The sequence below is a fragment of the Electrona antarctica genome (genome assembly GCF_951216825.1).
Source record: "Electrona antarctica genome assembly, contig: scaffold_26, whole genome shotgun sequence".
In the NCBI taxonomy this organism is placed as follows: Eukaryota; Metazoa; Chordata; class Actinopteri; order Myctophiformes; family Myctophidae; genus Electrona; species Electrona antarctica.
This window is the reverse complement of record NW_027636995.1, coordinates 2,015,308-2,029,947: the sequence shown is the minus strand read 5'-3', so window position 1 is coordinate 2,029,947 and position 14,640 is coordinate 2,015,308. Positions and strand designations below refer to the sequence as shown.

The 14,640-nt window shown below is 42.4% G+C and overlaps 1 protein-coding gene across 1 annotated transcript in view; it reads right to left on the bottom strand.

Moving 5' to 3' along the window:
* Positions 1 to 400: 400 nt before the first annotated feature.
* LOC306919562 (NACHT, LRR and PYD domains-containing protein 3-like) overlaps positions 401 to 14,640 on the bottom strand; it is a gene marked incomplete at both ends in the record, with an annotated part of 37,062 nt that continues 22,822 nt past the window's right edge. Inside the window, 13 exons of the mRNA XM_079532324.1 lie at positions 401 to 924; positions 4,737 to 4,792; positions 7,894 to 8,067; positions 8,264 to 8,434; positions 8,922 to 9,092; positions 9,246 to 9,416; positions 10,013 to 10,183; positions 10,341 to 10,511; positions 10,726 to 10,896; positions 11,046 to 11,216; positions 11,689 to 11,859; positions 12,047 to 12,217; positions 12,681 to 14,475. Of these exons, the coding sequence (XP_079388450.1) occupies positions 401 to 924; positions 4,737 to 4,792; positions 7,894 to 8,067; positions 8,264 to 8,434; positions 8,922 to 9,092; positions 9,246 to 9,416; positions 10,013 to 10,183; positions 10,341 to 10,511; positions 10,726 to 10,896; positions 11,046 to 11,216; positions 11,689 to 11,859; positions 12,047 to 12,217; positions 12,681 to 14,475 (4,088 nt within the window). The remainder of the gene's footprint in view (positions 925 to 4,736; positions 4,793 to 7,893; positions 8,068 to 8,263; positions 8,435 to 8,921; positions 9,093 to 9,245; positions 9,417 to 10,012; positions 10,184 to 10,340; positions 10,512 to 10,725; positions 10,897 to 11,045; positions 11,217 to 11,688; positions 11,860 to 12,046; positions 12,218 to 12,680; positions 14,476 to 14,640) is intronic.

Here is a 14,640-nt window from a genome sequence, read left to right as displayed (position 1 = left end):
TGGGTGGGCAAATTCTTGTTTGAATTTTTGATTCACGGATTCACGGCTCGTGATTATAGTACAGCAGTGTTTCTCAAAGTGATGTCTGGAGACATCACTTTGTAATTTTACTTTTATACTTAAGTACATTTTTACACCGGGTACTTTGTATTTTGTACTTTGTACTTGTACTTTGTAATTTTTACTTTTATACTTAAGTACATTTTTACACCGGGTACTTTTTGTACTTAAGTACATTTAATTTGAGGTACGTTTTTACTTTTACTTAAGTAACTTTCTTAATGGGTACTTTGTACTTTTACTTAAGTAATTGTCAAGTAGAGAATCAGTACTTCTACTTAAGTAAAATATTTTTGTACTTTTTCCACCACTGACCAGAACCCAGCATAGAGAGGTTCACTCACAGAGACACTGAGTCGTTCCGCCCCCCCCTGCACCTGAACCCAGCATAAAGAGGTTCAGTGAACGTGGACTGGAAGGTGTGCAGGTGTGTGAGTGTGTCAGAGGACACTGTGTAGAAGGACACAGTGCCAGCAGCATGGTCTACATACACTGCTACTCTGTTGGAGTAGGAGAAACTGACAGGGAGGGCAGTTTCCTTATTATTGTGCCTCACAGTGTAGTTATTATAACCATTACATTCCAGACTCCAGGATTTATCATTGGATCCAAACCTACTGTCACCACCCTGTCTGTGGTATTCTCCGTGTGCCACTGCTACACCAACCCCTCCACTACACTTTACCTCATAGTAACAGCGTCCACTCAGTGTCTCTCTGGACATCACCTGAAGGTAGCTCTTAAATCTGTGTGGATGAGGAGGATAGTTCTGATCCTCTCCCACATGTCTCACCGTCCTGTTGTTCTCAGACAGAGAGAGGAATCTGTGTGCTGTGTTTGGATCCAGTGTGAGTTCACACACATCTGATGAGAAGAACAACATGCAATACAGCACCAGTTTACAATCACATAATAATAATAATTTCACCTCAGTGACCTCACATTACTGTAACTAACCATCCTCTGCTTTCAATGGTAACAGATGGACTGTAATGCCCACAGGTGACAGCTAGAGGGCGCACCATGCCCATGACAGACAGCTGGTGACTTGATGAGGTGTTGGGTGAAATCAACCCTCAAGGCTTTCTGACAGACATATGGGAACCCCTCCCCTACTGGGCGGGGTTTTTCCTTTTCTTTTACATGACTTGGGTGTGTTATAATGAAGTAGACTCTAGAGAAGCATTCCAGCAGCCAATAGGCAATAGACAGTTAAAACCACCGGATTAAGGTTGGTGAGGGGTGCGTTAAAACGACCGGATTAAGGTTGGTGAGGGGTCCGTTAAAATGACAGGATTAAGGTTGGTGAGGGGTCCGTTAAAATGACCGGATTAAGGTTGGTGAGGGGTCCGTTAAAATGACCGGATTAAGGTTGGTGAGGGGTGCGTTAAAACAAACGGATTAAGGTTCGTGAGGGGTCCGTTAAAACGACCGGATTAAGGTTGGTGAGGGGTCTGTTAAAACGACCGGATTAAGGTTGGTGAGGGGTGCGTTAAAACGACCGGATTAAGGTTGGTGAGGGGTCCGTTAAAACGACCGGATTAAGGTTGGTGAGGGGTGCGTTAAAACGACCGGATTAAGGTTGGTGAGGGGTCCGTTTGTGGCTTTGTGTGGTGCCACTCAAAGTGACTACTGGGTTGGGCTTGCTGGATGCATGTTCCACCCCCTAGTATGTCTGTCAGAAGACCTTGAGGGGTCAATGACAGTCACTGTCAGTCTGTGATTGGAGGAATGTTTGTGTTAATATCACACTGTATAGAGCACCGAAGTCCTGATGTCACTGTCAGTAGAGGGCGTCAGTCCCCAGGTTCATGTATTTTTTTATTTGCATTGTAATCTCCATAGGGGGATTTTAGATCGCCTCATATAAGAACTGTGTTTGAAAAATAAACCGATCACCCCGGCCTTTTCACTCATATGGATATGAAGCATCGACTGAAGGTGGAAATGTACAAATATACCCAAAGAGTAACAAAATAAGCGTTAGAAACGAGCCAAACAACCCAGAGACTACATTTCCGGGTAGGCGGGTGGCTGCATCTGCCCGTCGCACAACAGAAACTGAATGTTAATTACGTTTATTTTTATTTTTATTTTATTGATATTTAATGTTTCGTAGTTAGTACGAGTCGAGTCACCACCAGCTAAGCTTACGTCAATGAGGAATCTCAGGAACGCAATGTGTTGACAGCTTGGCATGACGTATATTAGCAGCGACATTGCCTTCATATGTAGTTTCAAGGCTTTTGCGGCCACATTAATTCAATTTTCTCCAGAAACTGGCTGTATCAAATATGAATGGAAATCATTAACGACGCACAGCCACTCCCCTGACAGAAAGGCCGGGGTGGTCGGTTTATTTTTTAAACACAGTTCTTATATGAAGCGACCTAAAATCCCCCTATGGAGACAATGCAAATAAAAAAATCACACCCGTGTGAACTGAGTGGTGTAAGGTCTTATATAGACTGATCAGCTGTGGTCTGACGTAATGTCTGACGTAATGAAATCACACCCGTGTGAACTGGGTGACCATAGCAACCATGCTCATTTTTTGGTACGAACAGACACGTAAACTAACAAAGCCAGTTGTAGGAGTGGTTTACACCACTCAAAAATACATGAACCTGTGGACTGACGCCCTCTACTGAAAGTGACGTCAGACTTCAGTGCTCTATTAGTCTACATGTTATGTTATTATAATAATATCACTGTATTAGACAGTCTACATGTTATTATAATAATATCACACTGTATTAGTCTACATGTTATGTTTTTATAATAATATCACTGTATTAGTCTACATGTTATGTTATTATAATAATATCACTGTATTAGTCTACATGTTATGTTATTATAATAATATCACTGTATTAGTCTACATGGTATTATAATAATATCACTGTATTTGTCTACATGTTATGTTATTATAATAATATCACTGTATTAGTCTACATGTTATGTTATTATATTAATATCACTGTATTAGTCTACATGTTATTATAATAATATCACTGTATTAGTCTACATGTTATAATAATATCACTGTATTAGTCTACATGTTGTGTTTCATAATAATATCACTGTATTAGTCTACATGTTATTATAATAATATAACTGTATTTGTCTACATGTTATTATAATAATATCACTGTATTAGTCTACATGGTATTGTAATAATATCACTGTATTAGTCTACATGGTATTATAATACTATCACTGTATTAGTCTACATGTTATGGTTATTATCATCTTCAATCAAGTCAGTGGTTCTCAAGCTGTTTCATACAAAGGACCCCAACATTTATATTATATTTGGCCACAGACCCCCATCATGAAGAGAAGATTAAAACATAATTTTCAAAACACTTTCAAGATTTTTCAAAATGTTCATAAAGAGCCATGGATAAAGTGGTTAAAAGTTGCTGTATTAACACATTTAGCTGGGGACGCCCTGGAACCCCCCAAGGACCCCTGGAGGGTCCCCAGACCCTACTTTGAGAACCAATGATCTAAATAGCTGATGTGATGCTTTGATTGACTGACTGACTGACTGACTGACTGACTGACTGACTGACTGACTGACTGACTGACTGACTGACTGACTGACTGATTGATTGATTGTGTGCAGAATGGGTTCATTTCACATGAAAGCACAACTCAATACAGAGACTGTTACTGTGGACGACACACTGAAAAAGCACTGAAAATTACACTTGTTTACAACAGGGTCCACCATGTTCAATTCATCAGAACATCTAGAGACGTACACATATACACTTCTATATAAAAAAATCACACCTGTGTGAAGTGAGGGGCGCTAATATATTAAAGTCTAACTCATGTTGCTATGATTAGGTGATGTAATGGTGATGTAAAACAAACGGTGACAAAACAAACATTAAATTATCTTTATTGTTAATGGCATTTAATGTTTGTGTTAGGGACAAGATAACGTAAATTTTCCCTTCATTGTCAATGGCGTTTTTGAGTGGTGGAACCACTCATATAGACAGCTATGTGTGTGGCTGTGTCCCTGTGTCTCTGTGTCTCTGTGTCCCTGTGTCTCTGTGTCCCTGTGTCCCTGTGTATCTGTGTCCCTGTGTCTCTGTGTCCCTGTGTCTCTGTGTCCCTGTGTCTCTGTGTCTCTGTGTCCCTGTGTCTCTGTGTCCCTGTGTCTCTGTGTCCCTGTGTATCTGTGTCTCTGTGTCCCTGTGTCTCTGTGTCCCTGTGTCTCTGTGTCCCTTTGTCCCTGGGTCCCTGTGTCCGAGCACGGAAATAGCATATTGTCACCACCAAGTGTCACTGTTGTGCAGCCTAACACACAGACACAGAGGCCAGGGAGGAGAGCTTGTACAGCACAGCACAGCACAGCACAGCACCACTCACTTCAGACGGGTCTGATTTTTAAAACAAACATTGAACTAAAAACAAACATTAAACCTGTATATAGGAGGGGCTAGTGCCCCTCGAAAATATAATGGGAAATCATCATAGAAAGGAAGTAAAAAGGGAAAAGCAAATATACAGTGAGGGGAAAGGGTATGTGTGTGTGTGTGTGTGTGTGTGTGTGTGTGTGTGTGTGTGTGTGTGTGTGTGTGTGTGTGTGTGTGTGTGTGTGTGTGTGTGTGTGTGTGTGTGTGTGGGGGGGGGGGGGTAACAGAATAGCAACTTACTCATCATGCTCTTCCTCAAACCTGGTTTCAGCCAAAACTTTTCACCGTGGTCCACACTGGAGTTGGAGGAGACAAAGTCAGACCTGAATATTCTCTATGATACAATTGATAATGATTTACATGATCTACACCATTAAACATCAAACAACACAAAACAGCATCACAGTATGATTGAGAACATTGAGTCCTGTCCTTCTATAAAGCTAGTAGATCATATTGTGTCCTTCTATAAAGCTAGTAGATCACATTGTGTCCTTCTATAAAGCTAGTAGATCACATTGTGTCCTTCTATAAGGCTAGTAGATCACATTGTGTCCTTCTATAAAGCTATAGATCACATTGTGTCCTTCTATAAAGCTATAGATCACATTGTGTCCTTCTATAAAGCTATAGATCACATTGTGTCCTTCTCTAAAGCTAGTAGATCACATTGTGTCCTTCTCTAAAGCTAGTAGATCACATTGTGTCCTATAAAGCTATAGATCATATTGTGTCCTTCTATAAAGCTAGTAGATCACATTGTGTCCTTCTATAAAGCTAAAGATCATATTGTGTCCTTCTATAAAGCTATAGATCATATTGTGTCCTTCTATAACGCTATAGATCATATTGTGTCCTTCTCTAACGCTATAGATCATATTGTGTCCTTCTCTAACGCTATAGATCATATTGTGTCCTTCTATAAGGCTAGTAGATCACATTGTGTCCTTCTATAAAGCTATAGATCACATTGTGTCCTTCTATAAAGCTAGTAGATCACATTGTGTCCTTCTATAAAGCTATAGATCACATTGTGTCCTTCTATAAAGCTATAGATCATATTGTGTCCTTCTATAAAGCTATTAGATCACATTGTGTCCTATAAAGCTATAGATCACATTGTGTCCTTCTATAAAGCTATAGATCACATTGTGTCCTTCTATAAAGCAAGTAGATCACATTGTGTCCTTCTATAAAGCTATAGATCATATTGTGTCCTTCTATAAAGCTATAGATCATATTGTGTCCTTCTATAAAGCTATAGATCATATTGTGTCCTTCTATAAAGCTATAGATCACATTGTGTCCTTCTATAAAGCTAGTAGATCACATTGTGTCCTTCTATAAAGCTATAGATCATATTGTGTCCTTCTATAAAGCTATAGATCACATTGTGTCCTTCTATAAAGCTAGTAGATCACATTGTGTCCTTCTATAAAGTTATAGATCACATTGTGTCCTTCTATAAAGCTAGTAGATCACATTGTGTCCTTCTATAAAGCTATAGATCACATTGTGTCCTTCTACAAAGCTAGTAGATCACATTGTGTCCTTCTATAAAGCTATAGATCACATAGTGTCCTTCTATAAAGCTATAGATCACATTGTGTCCTTCTATAAAGCTATAGATCATATTGTGTCCTTCTATAAAGCTGTAGATCATATTGTGTCCTTCTATAAAGCTAGTAGATCATATTGTGTCCTTCTCTAAAGCTAGTAGATCATATTGTGTCCTTCTATAACGCTATAGATCATATTGTGTCCTTCTCTAACGCTATAGATCATATTGTGTCCTTCTATAACGCTATAGATCATATTGTGTCCTTCTCTAACGCTATAGATCATATTGTGTCCTTCTATAACGCTATAGATTATATTGTGTCCTTCTATAAAGCTAGTAGATCACATTGTGTCCTTCTATAATGCTATAGATCATATTGTGTCCTTCTATAAAGCTAGTAGATCACATTGTGTCCTTCTATAAAGCTATAGATCATATTGTGTCCTTCTCTAACGCCATAGATCACATTGTGTCCTTCTCTAAAGCTATAGATCACATTGTGTCCTTCTATAAAGCTATAGGTTACATTGTGTCCTTCTATAAAGCTATAGATCACATTGTGTCCTTCTCTAACGCTATAGATCACATTGTGTCCTTCTATAAAGCTATAGATCACATTGTGTCCTTCTATAAAGCTATAGATCATATTGTGTCCTTCTCTAAAGCTAGTAGATCACATTGTGTCTTTCTATAAAGCTATAGATCACATTGTGTCCTTCTCTAACGCTATAGATCACATTGTGTCCTTCTATAAAGCTATAGATCATATTGTGTCCTTCTCTAAAGCTAGTAGATCATATTGTGTCCTTCTCTAAAGCTAGTAGATCACATTGTGTCCTTCTATAAAGCTAGTAGATCATATTGACTGGAGTTTATTCAGACATAATACTGTATACATAAAGCAAGAGTAAAATAGTAACATTCACACTCTCTCATTGATGAGAGAGAGGTTTGACCAGAATGACCACGCAGGAGAAATGCTACAGGGCAGAGCAGGAGAAATGCTACAGAGCAGGAGAAATGCTACAGGACAGAGCAGGAGAAATGCTACAGAGCAGGAGAAATGCTACAGGGCAGAGCAGGAGAAATGCTACAGGGCAGAGCAGGAGAAATGCTACAGAGCAGGAGAAATGCTACAGAGCAGGAGAAATGCTACAGGGCAGAGCAGGAGAATTGGTGAAATAAAAGGAGTCTCCTGCAAACCCCAGGAGGGTTGCCAGGTATGTTATGTTTTACATAAGCGACAACACACTAGTACTGTATTAACAACACAGGATGTAAGAATGGTGTGGCTTCCTGTAGATTTCTGACATCAGCATTATGACATGGCAGTGCGATTGGACGCGCTGCTGTGTTTGTTGCAGACACAGAGCTTTTCAGACATAGCATATGGATTACCTAGTTATTATTGATTTATTCATAGCTTATTGATTACCTAGTTATTGATTTCCTATCAGAGGTGAGCTGGAAGAACAGAGGTCATTCTGGAGTGACAAGCAGGTGCAATCTGACCAAAAATGTTGTGTTGGTCTTTGTCTCTCACACAGCCTCCTGCTGCCAGAGTTGAACTGACTAACTGTCTCTCACACAGCCTCCTGCTGCCAGAGTTGAACTGACTAACTGTCTCTCACACAGCCTCCTGCTGCCAGAGTTGAACTGACTTCTATGTGATGTCTGGTGTTTACACGTGTTCTGAGTAGACAGTAGACACTATGAACGCACACACACACACACACACACACACACACACACACACACACACACACACACACACACACACACACACACACACACACACACACACACACACACACACACACACACAATCTATCATACCTCAGAGTGTCCAGTCTGTAGCGTGGATCCTTCACAGCAGCAGAGAGCATCGCTTCGCCAGATTCTCCTGGATGATTGAAGGTCAAGTTCAACTCTCTCAAATGGGAAGGGTTGGAGCGCAGAGCTGAGGTCAGAGAAGAACAGCCTTTCTCTGTGACCAGACATCCAGACAAACTGCACACACACACACACACACACACACACACACACACACACACACACACACACACACACACACACACACACACACACACACACACACACACACACACACAAAATGTATCAAGTTTCACAATGATACATTCTGTTCCATTGAATTTAGAAACACATTGGGTTTTATTTAAACTCAGTTGAACACAGTTATACTGACTTGAGAGTCTCCAACATGCAGTGTGGGCTCCCCAGTCCCACAGCCAGAAGGTTGACTCCAGAGTCTTGAAGGTCGTTATCGCTTAAGTCAACTTCTCTCAGACTAGAGCTGGAGCTGAGAGCTGACGATAACTCCTGACAGCATCTCTCTGACAGGTTACAGCCACTCAGCCTGAAGAAACAGTGGGAAAGCATTTATTCATTAGATTTTCTGTTAAAGAAAGATCATATAATATATGAAATATATCCAGTTATCAGTGAACCTACAGAGCTTTATTGGAGGCTTTGATCATGGGCAGCAGCCTCAGAAGAGCCTCCTCTGAAGCAGAGTATTTCTTCAGGTCAAACACGTCCAGGTCATTATTGCTCAAGTCAACTTGTCTCAGACTAGAGCTGGAGCTGAGAGCTGACAATAACTCATGACAGCATCTCTCTGACAGGTTACAGCCACTCAGCCTGAAGAAACAGTGGTAAAGCATTTATTCATTAGATATCTATGAAATAAAGATCACATAATACAATAAATATCACTCACACAGACAACCACGATCACACGCACGCACGCACGCACACAAGTTTCACAATGATACATTCTGTTCCATTGAATTTAGAACCACATTGGGTTTTATTTAAACTCAGTTGAACACAGTTATACTGACTTGAGAGTCTCCAACATGCAGTGTGGGCTCCCCAGTCCCACAGCCATAAGGTTGACTCCAGAGTCCTGAAGGTCGTTATTGCTCAAGTCAACTTCTCTCAGACTAGAGCTGGAGCTGAGAGCTGACGATAACTCCTGACAGCATCTCTCTGACAGGTTACAGCCACTCAGCCTGAAGAAACAGTGGGAAAGCATTTATTCATTAGATTTCATGCACGCACGCACACATGCACACAGAGAAGTTTCACAGTGATACATTCTGTTCCATTGAATTTAGAAACACATTGGGTTTTATTTAAACTCAGTTGAACACAGTTATACTGACTTGAGAGTCTCCAACATGCAGTGTGGGCTCCCCAGTCCCACAGCCAGAAGGTTGACTCCAGAGTCCTGAAGGTCGTTATTGCTCAAGTCAACTTCTCTCAGACTAGAGCTGGAGCTGAGAGCTGACGATAACTCCTGACAGCATCTCTCTGACAGGTTACAGCCACTCAGCCTGAAGAAACAGTGGTAAACATTTATTCATTAGATATCTATGAAATAAAGATCACATAATACAATAAATATCACTCACACAGACAACCACGATCACACGCACACACGCACGCACGCACGCACACAAGTTTCACAATGATACATTCTGTTCCATTGAATTTAGAAACACATTGGGTTTTATTTAAACTCAGTTGAACACAGTTATACTGACTTGAGAGTCTCCAACATGCAGTGTGGGCTCCCCAGTCCCACAGCCAGAAGGTTGACTCCAGAGTCCTGAAGGTCGTTATTGCTCAAGTCAACTTCTCTCAGACTAGAGCTGGAGCTGAGAGCTGACGATAACTCCTGACAGCATCTCTCTGACAGGTTACAGCCACTCAGCCTGAAGAAACAGTGGTAAAGCATTTATTCATTAGATATCTATGAAATAAAGATCACATAATACAATAAATATCACTCACACAGACAACCACGATCACACGCACACACGCACGCACGCACGCACGCACACAAGTTTCACAATGATACATTCTGTTCCATTGAATTTAGAACCACATTGGGTTTTATTTAACCTCAGTTGAACACAGTTATACTGACTTGAGAGTCTCCAACATGCAGTGTGGGCTCCCCAGTCCCACAGCCAGAAGGTTGACTCCAGAGTCCTGAAGGTCGTTATTGCTCAAGTCAACTTCTCTCAGACTAGAGCTGGAGCTGAGAGCTGACGATAACTCCTGACAGCATCTCTCTGACAGGTTACAGCCACTCAGCCTGAAGAAACAGTGGGAAAGCATTTATTCATTAGATTTCATGCACGCACGCACGCACACATGCACACAGAGAAGTTTCACAGTGATACATTCTGTTCCATTGAATTTAGAAACACATTGGGTTTTATTTAAACTCAGTTGAACACAGTTATACTGACTTGAGAGTCTCCAACATGCAGTGTGGGCTCCCCAGTCCCACAGCCAGAAGGTTGACTCCAGAGTCCTGAAGGTCGTTATTGCTCAAGTCAACTTCTCTCAGACTAGAGCTGGAGCTGAGAGCTGACGATAACTCCTGACAGCATCTCTCTGACAGGTTACAGCCACTCAGCCTGAAGAAACAGTGGTAAACATTTATTCATTAGATATCTATGAAATAAAGATCACATAATACAATAAATATCACTCACACAGACAACCACGATCACACGCACACACGCACGCACGCACGCACGCACACAAGTTTCACAATGATACATTCTGTTCCATTGAATTTAGAAACACATTGGGTTTTATTTAAACTCAGTTGAACACAGTTATACTGACTTGAGAGTCTCCAACATGCAGTGTGGGCTCCCCAGTCCCACAGCCAGAAGGTTGACTCCAGAGTCCTGAAGGTCGTTATTGCTCAAGTCAACTTCTCTCAGACTAGAGCTGGAGCTGAGAGCTGACGATAACTCCTGACAGCATCTCTCTGACAGGTTACAGCCACTCAACCTGAAGAAACAGTGGGAAAGCATTTATTCATTAGAATTCACACACGCACACATGCACACAGAGAAGTTTCACAATGATAAATGCTGTTCCATTGAATTTAGAAACACATTGGGTTTTATTTAATCTCAGTTGAACACAGTTATACTGACTTGAGAGTCTCCAACATGCAGTGTGGGCTCCCCAGTCCCACAGCCAGAAGGTTGACTCCAGAGTCCTGAAGGTCGTTATTGCTCAAGTCAACTTCTCTCAGACTAGAGCTGGAGCTGAGAGCTGAGGATAACTCCTGACAGCATCTCTCTGACAGGTTACAGCCACTCAGCCTGAAGAAACAGTGGGAAAGCATTTATTAATTGATTTTCTGTTAAGGAAAGATCATATAATATATGAAATATATCCAGTTATCAGTGAACCTACAGAGCTTTATTGGAGGCTTTGATCATGGGCAGCAGCCTCAGAAGAGCCTCCTCTGAAGCAGAGTATTTCTTCAGGTCAAACACGTCCAGGTCATTATTGCTCAAGTCAACTTCTCTCAGACTAGAGCTGGAGCTGAGAGCTGACAATAACTCATGACAGCATCTCTCTGACAGGTTACAGCCACTCAGCCTGAAGAAACAGTGGTAAAGCATTTATTCATTAGATTTCATGCATGCACGCACGCACGCACGCACGCACGCACGCACTCACTCACTCACTCACACACACAGAGAAGTTTCACAATGATACATTCTGTTCCATTGAATTTAGAAACACATTGGGTTTTATTTAAACTCAGTTGAACACAGTTATACTGACTTGAGAGTCTCCAACATGCAGTGTGGGTTCCCCAGTCCCACAGCCAGAAGGTTGACTCCAGAGTCCTGAAGGTCGTTATTGCTCAAGTCAACTTCTCTCAGACTAGAGCTGGAGCTGAGAGCTGACGATAACTCCTGACAGCATCTCTCTGACAGGTTACAGCCACTCAGCCTGAAGAAACAGTGGGAAAGCATTTATTCATTAGATTTCATGCACGCACGCACGCACACACACACGCACACGCACACACAGACACAGACACACACACACAGAAGTTTCACAATGATACATTCTGTTCCATTTAATTTAGAAACACATTGGGTTTTATTTAAACTCAGTTGAACACAGTTATACTGACTTGAGAGTCTCCAACATGCAGTGTGGGTTCCCCAGTCCCACAGCCAGAAGGTTGACTCCAGAGTCCTGAAGGTCGTTATTGCTCAAGTCAACTTCTCTCAGACTAGAGCTGGAGCTGAGAGCTGACGATAACTCCTGACAGCATCTCTCTGACAGGTTACAGCCACTCAGCCTGAAGAAACAGTGGGAAAGCATTTATTCATTAGATTTCATGCACGCACGCACGCACACGCACACGCACACGCACACGCACACGCACACACAGACACAGACACAGACACACACACAGAAGTTTCACAATGATACATTCTGTTCCATTTAATTTAGAAACACATTGGGTTTTATTTAAACTCAGTTGAACACAGTTATACTGACTTGAGAGTCTCCAACATGCAGTGTGGGTTCCCCAGTCCCACAGCCAGAAGGTTGACTCCAGAGTCCTGAAGGTCGTTATTGCTCAAGTCAACTTCTGTCAGACTAGATCTGGAGCTGAGAGCTGAGGATAACTCCTGACAGCATCTCTCTGACAGGTTACAGCCACTCAGCCTGAAGAAACAGTCGTAAAGCATTTATTATTTTCTGTTAAATAAAGATCATATAATATATGAAATATATCCAGTTATCAGTGAACCTACAGAGCTTTATTGGAGTCTTTGAGCACGGGCAGCAGCCTCAGAAGAGCCTCCTCTGAAGCAGAGTATTTCTTCAGGTCAAACACGTCCAGCTCCTTTCCTGAAGACAGCAAAATGAAGACCAGAGCTGACCACTGAGCAGGAGAGAGCTGGTCTGTGGAGAGACGTCCTGACGTCAGGTACTGTTGGATGTCCTCCTGCAGAGAATGATCATTCAGCTCATTCAGACAGTGGAACAGATTGATGCTTCTCTCTGGAGATGGATTATCTGTGATCTTCTTCTTGATGTATTGGACTGTTTGATTGGTCTGGAAGCTTGTTTCTGTCTTTATCAGCAGCCTTTGTAGGAGTTTCTGATTGGTGTCCAAAGAGAGGCCCAGCAGGAAACGCAGGAACAAGTCCAGGTGTCCATTTGGACTCCTTAAGGCCTTGTCTACAGCACTTTGGTAGAGGAGATTTAAGTTTGGTTTGCCACCAATTAGTTTGGACCAGATGGAGGTTGTTTGTGGTCCTGACAGCAGGTTGACACCATCCTGGACGAAGGACACAAAGACATGAAGAGCAGCCAGAAACTCCTGGACACTCAGATGGACGAAGCAGAACACGGTGTCTACGTGCAGCCCTCTCTCCCGTTTAAAGATCTGTGTAAACATTCCAGAGTACACAGAAGCCTCTCGGACATCAATGCCACACTCTCTCAGGTCTGCTTCATAGAAGATCAGTTGTCCTTTCTCTAGCTGCTCGAACGCCAGTTTTCCCAAAGCCAGAATGACCTTAGTGTTCTCTGGAGTCTTGTCAGAATGTGTCTGAGCTCCGTCGTGATATTTCACACTCTTCTGTCTGAACAGAACCAGCAGGAAGTGGAGGTACATCTCGGTCAGGTACTTTGGCAGCGATCCTTTCACGTCTGTCTTCAACAGGTGCTCCAGAACTGTGGCGGTGATCCAACAGAAGACCGGGATGTAACACATGATGTGGAGGCTTTTGGATCTCTTGACGTGGGAGACGATTGGGCGTGCCTTCTCCTCATCCCCGAATCTCTTGACGAAGTACTCGTCCTTCTGCGGATCGGTGAATCCTCTCACCTCCGTCATCCTGTCAACATAAGCGGCTGGGATCTGATTGGCTGCTGCAGGTCGTGTGGTTATCCAGATGCGAGCAGAGGGAAGCAGGTCGCCTCTGATGAGGTTTGTCAGCAACACGTCCACCGAGGTTGGCGTGGTGACATCGGTTACAATCTCAGCGTTCTGGAAGTCCAGAGGAAACCTCAGTTCATCCAATCCATCGAGGATGAACATGACTTGGAACTCCTTCAAGCTGCAGACGAGTGGTTTCATGATCCCACCAAAGAAATGCTGAAGGAGTTCCACCAAGCTGTACTTCTCCTTCATCAGGTTCAGCTCTCGGAAAGTGAGTGGAAACAAGAAGTGGACCTTCTGGTTGGCTCTGTCTTCTGCCCAGTCCAGAGCGTACTTCTGAGCTAACACCGTTTTACCGATGCCGGCCACGCCGTTTGTCATCACCGTTTTGATTGGTCCATCGTGTCCAGGTAAGGGTTCGTACATGTCTTCACAGCTGACTGGCGTCTCATTGGCTGGTTTCCTAGAAGCTGCTTCAATGAGTCTGAATTCATGTTCTTTATTGACGTCTCCACTGCCTCCCTCTGTGATGTAGAGCTCTGTGAAGATCTGCTTCAGAAGGGTTCGGGTTCCCTCTTCAGGGATCCACTCAGACACATACTGACACTTCTTCTTCAGATAAGACTTGAGTTGTCGTCGACTGACAGGAGCATGAGTTTCTACATGACCAAAGAACGGAAGACACCAGTCAGTAAATATGTTAACGTTAATGAGACCTCCAGAAGACACCAGTCAGTAAATATGTTAACGTTAACGACACCTCCAGATAGTAATAAAAACTAATGGCCATTAGAAGATCTCTAGTAACACTTTAAAGACTAAAG